At 45.5% G+C, this 14,746-nt stretch overlaps 2 protein-coding genes across 17 annotated transcripts in view; one reads left to right on the top strand and one right to left on the bottom strand.

Annotated features, from left to right (window-relative positions):
• Positions 1-14,746, top strand: part of Cenpo (centromere protein O) — a 34,678-nt gene that overhangs the window by 8,118 nt on the left and 11,814 nt on the right. For 2 of the 11 annotated variants that reach the window (XR_015453039.1, XR_015453040.1), the window contains exons 5-9: positions 2,950-3,067; positions 3,900-4,159; positions 5,186-5,354; positions 6,067-6,346; positions 11,965-12,122. Coding sequence is in view for 3 of the 11 variants with exons in the window: in XM_021253559.2 (XP_021109218.1) it covers positions 2,950-3,067; positions 3,900-4,159; positions 5,186-5,354; positions 6,067-6,212 (693 nt within the window). In the remaining 8 variants the exon portion in view is untranslated. Of the gene's footprint in view, positions 1-2,949; positions 3,068-3,899; positions 4,160-5,185; positions 5,423-6,066; positions 14,313-14,746 lie in introns of those variants that run through there. The other 9 variants (XR_015453042.1, XR_015453043.1, XR_015453041.1 and 6 more) reach the window with 8 other exon arrangements.
• The window catches only part of Adcy3 (adenylate cyclase 3), an 86,225-nt gene continuing 78,696 nt past the window's right edge, over positions 7,218-14,746 (bottom strand). For 4 of the 6 annotated variants that reach the window (XM_087216239.1, XM_087216236.1, XM_087216237.1 and 1 more), the window contains 7 exons: positions 12,917-13,001; positions 11,941-12,099; positions 11,314-11,460; positions 10,664-10,783; positions 9,466-9,589; positions 8,743-8,867; positions 7,218-8,191 (listed from right to left, as the gene is read on the bottom strand). In XM_087216239.1, coding sequence (XP_087072365.1) covers positions 8,009-8,191; positions 8,743-8,867; positions 9,466-9,589; positions 10,664-10,783; positions 11,314-11,460; positions 11,941-12,099; positions 12,917-13,001 — 943 coding nt within the window. In that variant the 3' untranslated portion in view covers positions 7,218-8,008. The remainder of the gene's footprint in view (positions 8,192-8,742; positions 8,868-9,465; positions 9,590-10,663; positions 10,784-11,313; positions 11,461-11,940; positions 12,100-12,916; positions 13,002-14,746) is intronic. The other 2 variants (XM_087216238.1, XM_021253555.2) reach the window with 1 other exon arrangement.

Raw genomic sequence — 14,746 nt, 5'->3', positions numbered from 1 at the left:
GTCTCAGAAACCAGGGTGAGAGATTTTCCTTCTTTTTCTATTCTCTGGAAGATTTTTTTTTTTTTTTTTTTTTGTACTGGGGATCGAACTTGGGTCCTTATGCTTGCGCAGCAGGCGGCGAAACCACTGAGCTAAATCCCCAGCCTATTTTTAAAAATTTTATCCCATTTCCTCCCTCAAGCCCCCTCCCCTCCCTATGTATAAAAGCTTTGTTTCCCTTTTTTCCTTCTATTTTCACTTTTTTTATCCCTTCCTTTCTCCCTCCCTCGTCCCTTTTTCCCTTTCACATTTGAACACTTTCTTCCCATTTCCCAATATCCGTTATACATTTTCTCTAGAAGATTTTATATGAAGTTGGGCTTGTTTTCCTTAAGTTTTGTAAAGATTTCTGTTAAGCCAGGTGTGGTGGTGCATGCCTGTAACCCCAGCATTTAGGAGGCTGAGGTGAGAGGATCACAGTGAATTTGAGGCCAGCCTGGGCTACATAGGGAGACCCTGTCTCAAAAAAACCAAAAAAAGAATTGTCTAGTAAAGCCCCCTGGCTGTTTTGAGACAGGGTCTCACTATATAGTCCAGGCTGGCCTCAAATTCTCCATGATCCTCCTACCTCAGCCTAACCAGTGGTAGGATTATAGGTGTGTGCCTCAACGCCCAGCTCCTGGGCCTTTTTTGTGGGCCCAATTTTGAATTTCTGATTCAATTTCTTTGCTGAGCATAAAATTTAGGATTTATTAGGTCATTTTTGGTAAATTGTGTTTTTCAAAGAATTTTTCAATTTCATAGAAACATTCACATTTAAAGTTGTTTGAAACTTTTAAAACTTACTGTCTTGTGAATGTGATTATCACTGCTATCTTATTTTTTATTCTGATATTACTAATTTGTGCTTGCTCTCACCATTTTATCACTTTTGGGCCTTTTCTCAGAACTTTGGGCTTTGTTAATTTCTCTGTTGATCAGTTTTGTTTTTTCATTGATGTCTGCTTTACTCTCTTTGGATTTAATTCTTTTAACTTCTTGAAATAAATACTTCTTTTTTGTATATGTATAAAGATTATAAAGTTTTCCTCTAGGCATGGTGTACCTTCTCTATATCCCACAAGGTCTTTTCATATTTTCACTATCATTTCAATTGAAAATATTTTAAATTTCCATTGTGATATTTTCTTTAGCTTTTGGGGTTTAGGTGTGTATTACTTAATTTCCAAACTTTGAGTATTTGTTAGTTATTTGTTTTAGTTAATGATTTATAGCTTGAATCCCTTGTGGTATTTTGGTAAATCTCCTGTGTATATCAATTGAGGGTTTTTTATATATATGTTTCTATATATATGAAATAGGCCTAGTGTGTCCATCATGTTATTTCAATATATATATATTTTTTGGTACCGGGGATCAAACTCAGGACCTTATACTTGGGAGGCAGGTGCAGTGCCACTGAGCTAAATCCCCGGCCCGAATATTTTATATCCTTACTGATTTATGTACCTGTCTACTGAGATTTGTTAAAATGCCCACCCGCCGCCGCTCTGTGATTGTGGATCTGTTGCTTCTTTCATTCAGGTTTTCTGTACGTACAGTATTGGGTCCAAACAGATTAAGGATTACTATGTCTTCCTAGTTGAGTTAACCTTTTATTATGAAATAGTCCTCATTTTTAGTTAAACTTCTTGCCTTTAAGTCCATTTTATAAAATGAAAGTACAATTTTTACTTTTTTTTTGTGGTGGTGAGTATTGAACCCAGGGCCTTGTGCATGCTAGGTAAGTGCTCTACACCTCCAGCCCAACAACTGTTTTTATTTTGTGGTGACATGGTCTCCCGCTATGTAGTTCAGGTTGGCCTTGAACTCACTTTATAGTCCAGGCTGCCTTTTAACTCAGCATCATCCTGCCTCAGCCTTCTGAGTACTGGGATTACAGGTGTGTGCCACCACACCCAGCTAGCACAATAATAACTTGGGGGAGGTACTAGAGATTGAACCCAGGGCCTTGCACATGCCAGCCAAACACTGTACCACTGGGCTACATCTCGAGCCCACAACTGTTTTTGGCTAGGGCTTGCATGGTAAATTTTTCCATTTTTTTCTCCTTGCAATCTCAGTGTCCTGGTAGTTAAGGTATTGCTCCTGTAAGTAGCATATAATTAAATGTTTTAACCCGGCCTGATGGTCATTGGAGTATTTGGTCCATGAATGTTTAATGTAATTATTTGTAGCTCACTACCTATTACTGTTTTACTGAACTATTGATTTTGTACATCAGTATTCTCTTAGGGCTTATACACACACACCTTTCTCAGTGCTCTTTATTTGTGCATTTCCATAGTTCTACCTGGAATTATTTTCCTTTAAGCAGCTCCTTTTGGAACTTCTTTAAGTGTAACAGTTTGTAGTAAAGTCTGCTTTTGTTTGTTGGAAAACATTTTTCACTATATTTTTCATTTTTACACTGAGTATAGACTTGTAAATCAAAGTTATTTTTGTTTGTACTTTATATCATTGTTGTTTCCAGATCCGTGGCTTCTGTCAGGTATTAGGTGTTAGTCTTACATATTCAGGTACTAACGAGCCTTATTTGAACATGATGGGTCCTCCCACCCCCCACCTCTTTAAGATTTTGTCTTTCATTTTCATCAGATTCGCCTCTTCATAGCTGTCTGTTCTGCATACCTTGTGCTCATCCTAGTCTCCTTCCTCCTACAATCCTCTCTCCATTCCTACCAAAACCGTAATTGTTCATCTAGTGGCATCTGCTCTGATTTCTGGTGCATGGCCCACAGATTCCTCTGCCGTGAGTTCATAGAACCAGCTGGATGCCTACAGGTAGACTACTTTCTGGATGTACTACATAATAGAAAACACTGCATTTTGCTTCTGTCCAGTCAGGTGAGGCCAGAGACTCTGAGGTGTACCCTGTGTACCCACTTTGATTGGCTGCATATCTTGCAGGGTAAAGCATCTTCTGCCAACGTAGAATCTGGCCAAACAGTGGAGATTGGAGAGCAGGAAGTTTTGGAAAGGAAACAGGAAAGTGTGAAAGCCATTCTGCAGGCATATCGTTTTACAGGTACAATGTTTTTCTGAGCCAATTCATCCTGGGTCTCTGTCTTTAGTGAGTTACAGTAGTTTACTAGACTGGACTTATTTCATGAGAATTTATTTTCACCCCTTAGCCACATTACACACACAAAGCTAGCACATGGTTTATAGGCGTATTTCCCTGGAAGTTTGGCCACTTTGTACAGCAGATCGGTTGGTGGCTGGCTTACACCATTCATTGTAGCCCTCCTCATGTGCTAGACTCTGTACTAGAACTTCCTTTACTGCTGGTACTGCTGGCCTGCTTTATATTACAAATAGTTTGAACTCTTCACATCCCTGTTTCAGTGTAAACAGGAATTTATTCTATCTATGCCACAAGAGGATTGTGGGAAAAACTGGGACTGTCACAAGTTACTTGACACTCAGGCAAAAAGAGAGAATGGGTACACTGAAAATTTCACAATTTTTTTCTTTAATAATTTGATAGGGTGTCCTTTCTTCCTACGATCCTTCTTTTGTTTTGGGGTTTTGGGGTGGGTGTGGACAAGGTCTCATTGTGTAGTTCAGGCTGGCCTTGATCTCACTATGTAACCCAGGGTGGCCTGCTCACAGTGATCTTCCTGCCTCAGCCTTCCGAGTGCTGGGGTTACAGGTGTGTGCCACCGTGCCCTTCCATGGTTGTAACAACTCAGTCTCAATGTGAGCTGGAGCCGAGGGGAAGCACTCAAATCTCTCTCACTCAAGAAGCATCATCATGTCTGTGTGTCAGGCCTTGTACCGGTAGCTGGGAGGCTTGGGTGAGTCAGGTGCCTTTGCCCGGCATCTTTTGAGAGGTATTGTCTGATCCTTTGCCTCAGGGCTCAGCGGAAAACAGACTAGCCGAGGAGTCTGTGTCTGCATCAGCACTGCTTTTGAGGGGAACCTACTGGATTCCTACTTTGTGGACCTTGTCATACAGAGACCGCTCTGGATCCATCACCATTCCATTCCAGTCTTCATTCCTCTAGAAAAGATAGCTGCAAAGTACCTACAGACTGATGTTCAGCGCTTCCTGTTCAGTCTATGCGAGTCCCTAAACGCTTATGCTGGGAGGAAGTACCAGGCAGACCGACTTCAGGTATTTCTTAGGGTACTGTATGTCTCATTCTATGGGGCCAGAGATAGACTTAAAAGGAAAACAGAGGGACAGATTCTCTTTTTTGAATTTTAAATGTTTCTAACTCTGAAACATAAGTGTTTTTTAATACTTGTTTCTTATTTTCAGACAAGCTATTTTGTACTTTTTTTTTTTTAACCCCTTTGAAACTTTAGATGATATTACAGTGTGGATCCCGGTTAAGGGATTATGTACTCTTGGTTGTGGTCTTCAAACTTTATCACAAGGTAGTGAAGCACAGGTGCTATTCTTTAATTCAGCAAGGATTTTTTTAAGAGCACCTACCATATGTAGGTACTTGCTGGGCCTTGGAGGTAGATACCATAGAGGAATGCTATCGTCTTATCCTTAACTCTGGCCTCCCTAGGATGGCAGCTGAGCTAAGTTTGGAGTGAAAGATACAGACAGGAAACCAAGGCCGATACAGAAAAGTGACCTTTTTAAGCTTAGCCTTACCCCCGTGTACATTTGGATTGACTGAGGTTCCCAGTTGTCAGCTCAACTTCAAGTGGATAATGCAGACATGAAGCATCTGACCATATACAGTGATCTCAGCAGAATTCTTGGCAGAAATGGTATCTTCCTGCAGCTTACCAGGCTGTCATGGGCTCCTAGAGATTCTTTTTTGGCAGTACTGGGGATTGAACATGGGGCTTTGTACATGCTAGGCAAGCGCTCTGCCACTGAGCTACATTCCCAGCCCTTTCTGAGACAGAGTATTGCTGAATTGCCCATGCTGGCCTCAAACCTGTGGTCCTCTTGTCTTAGCTTCCCAAGTAGCTGGAATTATGGGCATGCACCACTATGCCTGGGTTAGTTATCTTATATTCTTGTGCTTCTTTCAGTCCTTTTTCTGTTCCCCATTTTTTTCTCTGAAATTTAATTAAAAGGCCGCCTCTTGGTAGATATGTTTGAAGTGTTACAACTACTTTGGATTGCCTTTGGAGCGACAGTCATCATGCACTTGGTTTATCTCTCACCCATCAGAGTGACTTTGCAGCCTTTTTGATCAGACCCTTGCAAAGAAACTCCCTGTGCAACTTGCTGTCGTTTACTTACAAAGTGGACCTGATGGGTCAGTCCTCGTTTTGTGCCAGATTGCTGTATAAGGACCTCACTGCAACTCTTCCAACTGATGCCACTGTTACATACCAAGGTAAGAGGAAGGATGGCCACGCCGAGAAGTACTGTCATATGCTCCACTCATCAGCTTGAGCGAAACAGGTAAATAGGTGCCATCTATCAAGTGGACCTCTGAGACACTTTCTTCTTTTTACATAGTATAAATTTACTCATTAAGATACAAAGAATATTTCATTCCTACCAGTGTTTCCTTTCCTCTGTAAATGGTAAACATAATCCTAGTCCCCCTGCCTCTGCCCATGTTCTTTAAGTTTATGATTTGTTTTTATGGGAGACCATCTCTTGCAGGAGGACAGCTAAGGCTGAGTGATAGGTTCATTTATGGTGAGTGGAGTGAAAAGACTTACTCTGCAGCGAAGCCAAACAGACATTACACACCAGGATATGCTTAGCTCTCTAGAGTCTTTTTTCTAAATGGGAATTTTTCAGGGCTGGCCAAGAGGACTTTTTTTGGTGGACTTCTTTCAGTTAAATGTGTCATAGTATGACATTGGCAATAATGAAAAAACTGGGATAAAATGTCTTTAGGAGGCAGAAATTTGGAAAGTGCCACAAGTCTCACATCTTAGGTTTTAGATTTCTTGGGTAGAGTCTGCTTTAAGTCTGTGGTCTCAAAATTGGTCCCATAAGGGGCAGCCTCTCAGCTCCAGACAAGAAAAGATTATATGGGTCCAGAGTAGTGACCATCCAGGTTTTCATTCCCCCAGCTGCACTGAGATTAATAGACTCTCTTTTAGGGACAGAAGCATTGTCTGCTTTGAGGGAAGAGCAGCGGGCATCCCATGAAGCTTTATTCTGCACCAAGCCCCTGCATCAGGTATTTGCTTCATTTGCAAGAGAAGAGGAGCTGGATTTGAGCCTGGCCTCTTAACATGCTGTTTCTGCTGGGGAAGCATCTGCGGTGAATGGCGAGACCTACACCTGCAAACTGCCAAAAGACCCATGCTATGTCAAGGCACCATCCTCACCGTGACAACACCTGTTGCTTCATCAGGATGACAAGGTGTAAGTTTGAATCCTTAGACACTGAAATTTTTGCACAGTTTTTGTCTGGTCACTTGTTATAATGCTGAAGATCATGTGTTCTTCTGAGATATTTGATCATATATTTTAGCTGAAAATCAAAATGGTTTGTAGGCCAACAGAAGACATTTTGTGAAAGGCTAGAGAATTTCTAGTGTGTATGGGAGCTTTTAATATTTCTGCCTCATTTTCCTAAGACTTTTGAAAAGGAAGTTCTTAGAAGAGTCTAGATTCATGATATGCAGGTCATGTACTTAAAAGAAATGTATTTAATCTTTGGTTTGGAGCAATGTATATTCTAGGCCACTGTTTTGTAAGGAATTTATGGTGTGGTAAAATACTGTTTGATAAAAGCTAAACATATGAAGTCACTCTGAGAAAGCACAATTAGAAATCTGCGCATAAATTCAGTCATTGCTGAAAAGGTAAGCAGGGCCCCCTCCTTCATGGCTTCCTCCTGCAAACTCCAGGCTATGACTATGAAATCTTCATCCCCATCTCCTAGGCTTTGTAGAATAGTGTTTCTCTAACCTGGAGCCTGCAATGTGCTGGCACTTTCTCCTTGGCTTAGGATCAGCCTTTGGCTGGCTGGTCAAGTTTTCCCATCTTTGTCTAGTATCAGATATCACTCAAAAATGGCCACTTCTAGACCACAGGGTCACAAGGCTGTGGACTATGTGGGTGCCCCACTACACTCTGGGGACAGTAAATCAGCTTGGCTGCTTTTTAGAAGAAAGCAGCTTAAGAATAAAAGTAATATCTCACTTCAAGCTCTTGCCTTCTAGGCATGTGGTAAGGACCAGTGGTTTGAGTCTGCAGAGTACTTACCAAAAGGATTTTCACAGTGCTCCCATTTAAGTTGAGTAAAGCTTTTAATAAAACAGTCTTGTTCTTTGTCAATAGCTATAAATTCTTTTAAAGCAGTAGCAAAGGCGACTGTAGCAAGAGCTCAAAAGGCAAGGCAATATTGGAAAGTGTTTTTAACAGGTTAAAAATATAAATGTAGAAGATCTGTTTATATAATTTTCTTTCAGAAATAACCCCCCCCCAACCAGGTGAAAGGAAATATTGCACTTTCTGCTCTCATGACTAAGGTGATAGGGTTCCAGAAGAACCTTTCAAGATTATCAGGAACATCAGGACTAGGGCTGCTTAATTAATCTAACTGGGACCATGTGGAGACAGCCAGGTCTCTGGGAAGCTCCCTTCACAACAGCATACTGTCAGGTTCCAGCCAGGAGTGCAGCATCCTCCAGCAGTGCCAGCCCTGCCAGGCCCCATCTGCAGCAGAGCGCCCCATCTGTGCTCCCAGCCCGGCGGCACAGGCAGCCGTGTCCCACCTCTGCTCCACTCCTGCTCACAGTGGCCTCTCTGGGGAAGAAGGGCTGTTCCAGTACTATGCCTAAGACTCCTACTCTGGGGAAGCTATAGGCACACTGAGGAATAGTATGGCCACCCTCAGAGCTCACCTATCCACAAACAGATGAAGGCTTGAGATTCTTGAACCTAAAGTCTATGGGACTGTGCACTTCAGCAATTCGAGAACACTGGGACTTGGCCATTTGCCATTTCCCGATGCCTTTCTTCAGTTCCAAAAAATAAATTCTCCCTTCCCATGTGGATCGTTGTGGGGCCAGAGCCCATTCAGGAGTTGTCCACCACCTGGTGGGGCAGTGTAACGGAGGAGCCATTGGGGAAGGCAGGTGGCCTGTCTCGTCCCTTCAAGAAGAAAGTCAGCAGCTCTCCCTTCCCCTTCACAAAGATGGGACCTCGCCTCACAAAGCGGAAGCCGTACTCTCGGAGGATGATTTGTGTTTCCTCCACCACCTGCACACAGAGAACAGTAAGAGAGCTTGGTCAGGGAGGGAGCCTAGACCAGTCGGCACAGGGGCTCTGTCCCAGCGCCCCAGAGGGGACAGGGTGAGGGACATGGAACCCAGGGTGACAGCTCCAGAGCCCTCTGCTTCCCAAAGACAGTCCTCAGGCTGCCCATGTGGCACATGGCCCAGGCCCTTCCCTCCCTGCTTTGCTGACCCCGTCCATTCTGTGGAGCTTTTCTGGCAGGCCCAGCTGACAAGAAATTGGGGTTGCTTCAGGGGAAGCTACTGTTGACACAAAAATATCAGAAAGTGCCACCAAGCCTGGCTTATCTCCCCCAGAAGTTAAACCTAAGTGTTATAGAGGAGGAGGTGAGGTAGAGGCGCTCCTTGCTGTTAAGGCTGCAGAGGCCTCTCCCCTCCACAGGCCTTCAGCACTGCCAGCACTGCATAGTGGACCAGCGGCAGGAGGCAATAGCACATAGGAGACTACACACTGTTCTGCTTTCCTTTGCCCTAGTCCCTGTATCCGAGGACACTCAGCTCTGTTGCTAGACATACCTGAATGTTGCCCATCACCCCTGTGGACTCCATCCTGCTGGCCACGTTGACTGTATTGCCCCAGATGTCGTAGTGTGGTTTCCGGGCTCCAATGACCCCAGCCAGAACCCCTCCTTTGTTCATGCCTGGGGTAGGAGGCATAAAGTTCAGCACAATCACATGCCAAGCCTCCATTACCCTCTCAGAAGCAGCCACTCTTAGAGCGCTTGCCCCCAACCCTCATCACAAAGCTGGTGATGTGGCACCCTGTATTCCTTAAGTCATGTCTCCTGTTCACCCTGTCCTCAACCAAGAACTTAGCAAGCTACTCCGGCATGCTAGTTAATGTGCTCAGGATGGCAGTGGACAGCTTCCCCAACACACCTGGTACTTCAAGTTCCTGCAGCCTCGCTCAGAAGGAACGACCCCCCTCCCCCCCAGTAGGAAGTAGCAGGTGATGTTACCTCCCTTGAAGGGCAGGATGGTCTGAAAAGAGCAGAGGGCTCAGCAGGCGCTAGACCTTGGAGAGTCAGGCAACAGACTGTTTTTGTGGTCAGGTTCAGCAGTAAGGCCAGGCTGTCACTAATCATAGTGACAGGTCTAGCTTGACCATTTCATCACTCAGGTGTCTGATGTGACACCAAAAGATTACTACTTTTCAGGTCTCCAGTTGCTCCGTGAGCGTAAGGCACCTTTCCCCACCCCATGTGCCTCCAGTCTTCCAGAGCCTCTGGTCTTCCTTACCTATGCGCAGCATAAAGTTGTTGAAGGACTGGTTGTTGATGTTTGTAAGCGTATCCTTCATAGCAAGGGCAAAGTCCGCCAGGTCAGCCAGGTGTTGCCAACGCTCCTTGTCTGACTTCTCCTCCTATATTGAGCGGTGGTGAAAGCGTCAGAAGCTGTCCAGGCTGCAGCTGTGGCAGCCTGCTCCTTTCCTGTAGCAGCATTCTGGGGCTATTCCTACACCTAGTTGTTAGTGGCCTTTCCTTCCCACAAAGTCAGCAACCACTTTGGTTCCAGCATTGGGGCTGGGGATTTAGCTCAGTGGTTTCGCCACCTGCCTTGCAAGCGCAAGGTCCTGAGTTTGATCCCTGGTACCCCCACCCCCACCCCCCAAAAAGGTACACACTTTGGTTCCAGCGTACCACTGTGCAGAGAATTCACACCAGGCCTAGGGCAGACTGGGCCATGGTGGTGGGGAAGACACACCCTGTTCAGCTTAGTTGCTTTGCATGTTGTGTACCCAGTCATGAGGCGAGTCTCTTCACCACCCTCTGAGCCTGGTCTTCAGATTTCTGTGTAGCCGTCCTTGTTTGGATTCAAGTAGATTGTAGGCCTGAGGCCCTTGCCCTGCTTTGTTAACCTCACCCAGAAATAGGAAATGAGCTATGGGGGCCTGGTGCCAACTACTGCCATTATGGGACAGTCAGAAGGGTAAAACGGTGATGTTTTAAGAACAGTGTTTGGCACCAGGCCCCCAGAGCTCATTTCCCATCCTTCTGGGAGCTAAACAGAGTGGCTACACTAAACAGCTTAGCAGAAGGACAGGCCACAGCAGCCAGGGAGTTCCCAGGGTCCCCCCTGTAAGTTTTCATTATGAGCTGTGGGAATGGCTCCTGTTCCCCAGTTCTCATCAAAGTATCCACCCTTACAGGCATGGTCACAGTATGCCCAAGCCCTCCTAGCCCTACCCTTCAGAACAGTAATGGGTTTTGTCTGTGCTGTGCTATTGCTCTACTCATTAGACCTTCTCAGTGAGCCTCTTGTGTCTGCGCTGTGTGTGCTCTTGGTATGTGTCTTGAGCCCTTACGTGACAGTACAAAATGACTTCTCATTTACCTTTGTAATTTCTCATTTCCCACTTTCTGGTTCTGGGCAAACCAGAGGCTGCTTATCTCTTTTCCCCAGGCAGAATGCTGACCCCTTTCTCCAGCCCCTTTACCTTGTTTGAGCTGGTGAAGCCATTGGTGTTCACATCTGGGGTGACTCCTGAAGCTGCCATATAGGTGCTGCCAATGGTTTTGATCTTGGTGATGACCCGGAATTTGGGGTTGTCCAGGAGCTGAGGCCAGGGTTAAGCAAAGAGGATTGTCAGCAGTCAAGGAGACGAATGAGTCAACTAATAGATTTGCCCATATACAAGAATCCCACAAAGCATCCAGGAGATGCTTTCCTAGAAAAGCTTTATTTATTTATTCTACACCTATCTGCCACACAGTTTTTGACTTAACTTTCTGAGGCTTAGTTTCTACAACTTATCACAGATAAAACTGCCAACTCTCCTGGGTTAACTGAGCACATGTGTAAGGACATTTTCCCTGGTGTACATGGTACTCAATAAGTGTTCACTGAATCTGAGTTTGAGGGTAGGAGGAGTCCAGGCACCTCTGGGTCTTGTTGGCCAGTCTTTATCCCGTGATTCCCAGGCTCCCATGCACCCCTCAGCCCAAGCAGTTCTAGATGGCTGCAGAAGCACAAATATGACAGGAAAATGTAGCCACTGTACAACCACTCACTTCCTTTTGACTTCTGTCCTGAGAGGTGATCTAGGATGGGTTAGCGCTGTGACAGGAGGGGCAGGAGGGCACTCACAGAGTCGAAATCAGAGATGATCTCATTGAGGAACCGCAGACACTCGATGCCACCATTATTGATGCTCTCCTCAGTATAAAAGTCAGCAAAGTTGGGCAGAGAGGCAAACATGACTCCAATCTCATCATAGGACTGGCTATACAGCTCCTAAAAAGAGGCAGGGCCCGTGCGTGCTAGAGAAGCAAGTCTGTCTTCACCACATACAATGTGTATGCTCAGACCCAGACACTTTTTGGACCCAGACATATCTCAGATATCCCAGTTTTGAATACTTAGAGAATACCTCATCACACCTCTGAATAAATGAAAAACAGCTCTCCAAGCTCTTGTAACAACCCAACTTTGAGAAGGAGGGTTCAGTGGAGTTGGTGACCCCATGCTGCTTTCAGAAGGTCACACTGACAGAACCGAGACACTGGCCAGGTCCCATCCTGTGCGTGGGGCCTCAGGGCTGTGGTTAGGTGAGTGGGGTCTGCAGCTGCCCTCCACAAGGAGCATGGAAGTCCCCTTTTGCTGCTAATGCTGCTGCTTAGGGATGGGCCCAGGGGGCTCCCAGGAGGAAGAACACATGAAGACCAGTGGCTGGGCTCCTGGGCCCAGCCTATAGGCCTCCCCCCCTCACCTCACCTCATCTCTCTTCTTGGACCCAAGGAAATGCCTCGCGACATGCTCAGGCAACATGTTGGTGACCAGGGCCTCATTCCAGCGTCGCATCTCATACACACGTTCCTTCTGGTCATGGACCTCAATCTTCCACAAAAACAGTGTTCGTGCCAGTTTTTCCACCTAGAGATACAGGCATAGGCAAGGTAGGTATATGCTCTAAAGCTGGTTGTTTAAGGAAAGATCAAGAACGGGACTTAAAGGAAGGGGATCAATTTGGAAAAACTGAAAGGTGTGTAAATAGCAAGGAAAGTAAAAACCCTGGAGGATTCATGCCCCACAGCAAGTGAGGATCCCAGCCTCTGTGGTTACAACTGAGATCCAGCAGGTGTTCACATGTATAAGGAGCCTCGGGGTCCTAATTTTAGCTGCAGGTCTGTCTTGTTGGGTGGGGGCGCCAAGATCTCCCAGCCCAGGGCAAGGTCCCCATTTGCCCCTACTCCGTTTGGCAGAGAAGTGGCTCAAGAAGGCTGTACTTCCCCCAGCACGCCACTAGGCGGCACCCAAGCTAACATGGAGTCCTTGTATGGATACCTTCCCTTCTCTTTTTAACCACGAAAACTTCCTCAGTTCCCTTCCCATTCTCCTCTGGCTCCAGAGTGTGTGTGTGTGTGTGTGCGCGCGCACATGTGTGTGCACACGCCCTCCCTCCACAGCAGGGTGAGTGCAGAAGCCCTCAGCCCTGGCCTAAGTAATAGATTTATCTAGGCTTTTATGCCAGCACCCTGTCCCCTACCTCCCATACATCCTTCAGGCTCCTGAAAGTCAGGGATGAAGTGTTTTGCTCAATTACTGAGGAAGAAACCAGAACATGGAGAAGGCAGTGGCTTGCCCAAGGTCGCACAGCATGCTGAGTAAAGGAACCAGCATTCCTTAGGAGCCTGGCCTTCGGACACTGGGAGGTTTGGGCACAGGAGGATAGGAGGGTATGGGCACTCACGTGTCGGGAGAAGTAGTAAAAGCTCAGCATCATGATGAGTATCATCACTGTCATCGAGTACTTCGAAGGTACCAGGGGCAGCCTGCTGGCAAGGAAGATAACTTGAAAGAGCACCCATGCTACCCTCCTGGAAAGGGGAACCCCTCTAACTGGGTGATTTTTCTGTCACACTAGGTCTCAGAAACTGCCCCTACCCTCTAAGGCCCCTTCATATTAAGTCCAGATTCCCTGGGGGCAGTAAGCTTTCTTAGGCCATTGGGCTTCTATCTAACCAGCCAGCCCTGGCCTCTCCTGGCTATCTGAGGAATTTACATCAGGGCAGACTCTGGGATACTTAATAGCCACTGTAGCACCTGATGGATCCCAGAAATGGCTACCAGCATGTAGGACTGAAGAAGGGAAAAACCAGTAGTGCTGGGATTTCACAGGGATTAGGGCACAATCTTAACATGGCTTTTTCTAACTTTATCCATATTTTTGTGTGGCGCTATAGTTAATTTCTACTACTGTATTCTACTGTACGAATATACCACAGTTTATCCATTTCCTGTTGATGTCATTTGGGTTGTTTCCATTTTGGTGTGTGTGTGCGTGTGTCTATGTCTATGTATTGTAAACAATAGTACGATGGATGTTCTTATGTCAAGAGCAAGCCTACATAATTTTGGGGAAAAATCATTTCACAAATTATGATTAAGCCTAGGCTTTTTGCCCACAGGCCGGCTACATCATGCCGAAACATAACTCCATTTCTGCCTCCGGTTACAGCTGAGACCTCAGTGGTCCCATGATGCTGTGATCCTCAAAGGCAAGATTACATCAGAGGTCTCATTTGGGGAGGGGTAAATTCCTTATCAGCTTAACTCATCGCATCTACTGTTGTAAGAATGTCTTTGCTCATCTTGCCATCCTAGTCAACCTAAGACCCTCATCAGCATAATATCCTCATGCTTTTAGGATTACCATCGCCCTCTGAGTCATCTGTTACCCTCAATGAACCCAAGAAATAGTGGCAAGCTCGGGGTGCCTTTGTCTTTGCTGCCCAGAATAGCATTGGTGAGGCCCAGAGCTCAGCTTCTTCTCTAAGTATCATTTCCTGTCTTTATTCTTGAATTCGCCTTGTGCTGTTGTGGCTCACAGGAGACCAGGGCCCACTGCAGGGTTTCTGGTAACATCCACTTTCCCTGTTCCCTACACTTATACACAGCCCCTGGACATACACATTTGCGTGAATTTCTCTAAGGCATGTATAGGTACAAGTGAAATTGCTGAGTCACAGGACTATTTCAGCTTTACTAAATAACCCCAAATTGTTTCCAAAGTGGTTCTACCAGTTTATACTGCCACCAGGCATGCATGAGTTACCATTAAACTTGATCTCAGATTTTTAAATTTTTGCCATTGTGTAATGGTATTTTGTTATGGTTTTAATTTGCATTTGATTATTTGAATGCCTTTTATTAGTGAGACTTCTTTTGTAAAGGGCCTATTTGAGTCTTCTATTCACCCTCCATTAAGTTACGCCTTTAAAAAAAAAAAAAACCATACTTGAAGGTCTATTCAATCAGTGAATTATAAAATGCTACACTGTAGAGTTAGAAAGGATCTTAGAGAACCTCTTCTTTCAATGTCCTTCTCAAGAGATGAAACTGAGATCCCATACAGCTGGCCTGCCTTTGATCCCACAGAGAACAACTGACCGCTGTGGGTTCGAGCCAGATCTTCCCTTGCAGTACCTTCCTCCTCACTCTCCTGCTGTCTGTCCTAGCAGCCAGCTCAGCACAGCTTATGACCTGCCTGGCCATCTTCGCCTCACCTGCACCCACCCTC

The sequence above is a fragment of the Heterocephalus glaber genome, unplaced genomic scaffold (genome assembly GCF_053883595.1).
Source record: "Heterocephalus glaber isolate CG9 unplaced genomic scaffold, H.glaber_assembly_v1.0 deba00001457, whole genome shotgun sequence".
Taxonomy (NCBI): Eukaryota; Metazoa; Chordata; class Mammalia; order Rodentia; family Bathyergidae; genus Heterocephalus; species Heterocephalus glaber.
The sequence above is the reverse complement of the archived record's forward strand: the minus strand, read 5'-3'. Positions and strand labels throughout refer to the sequence as shown.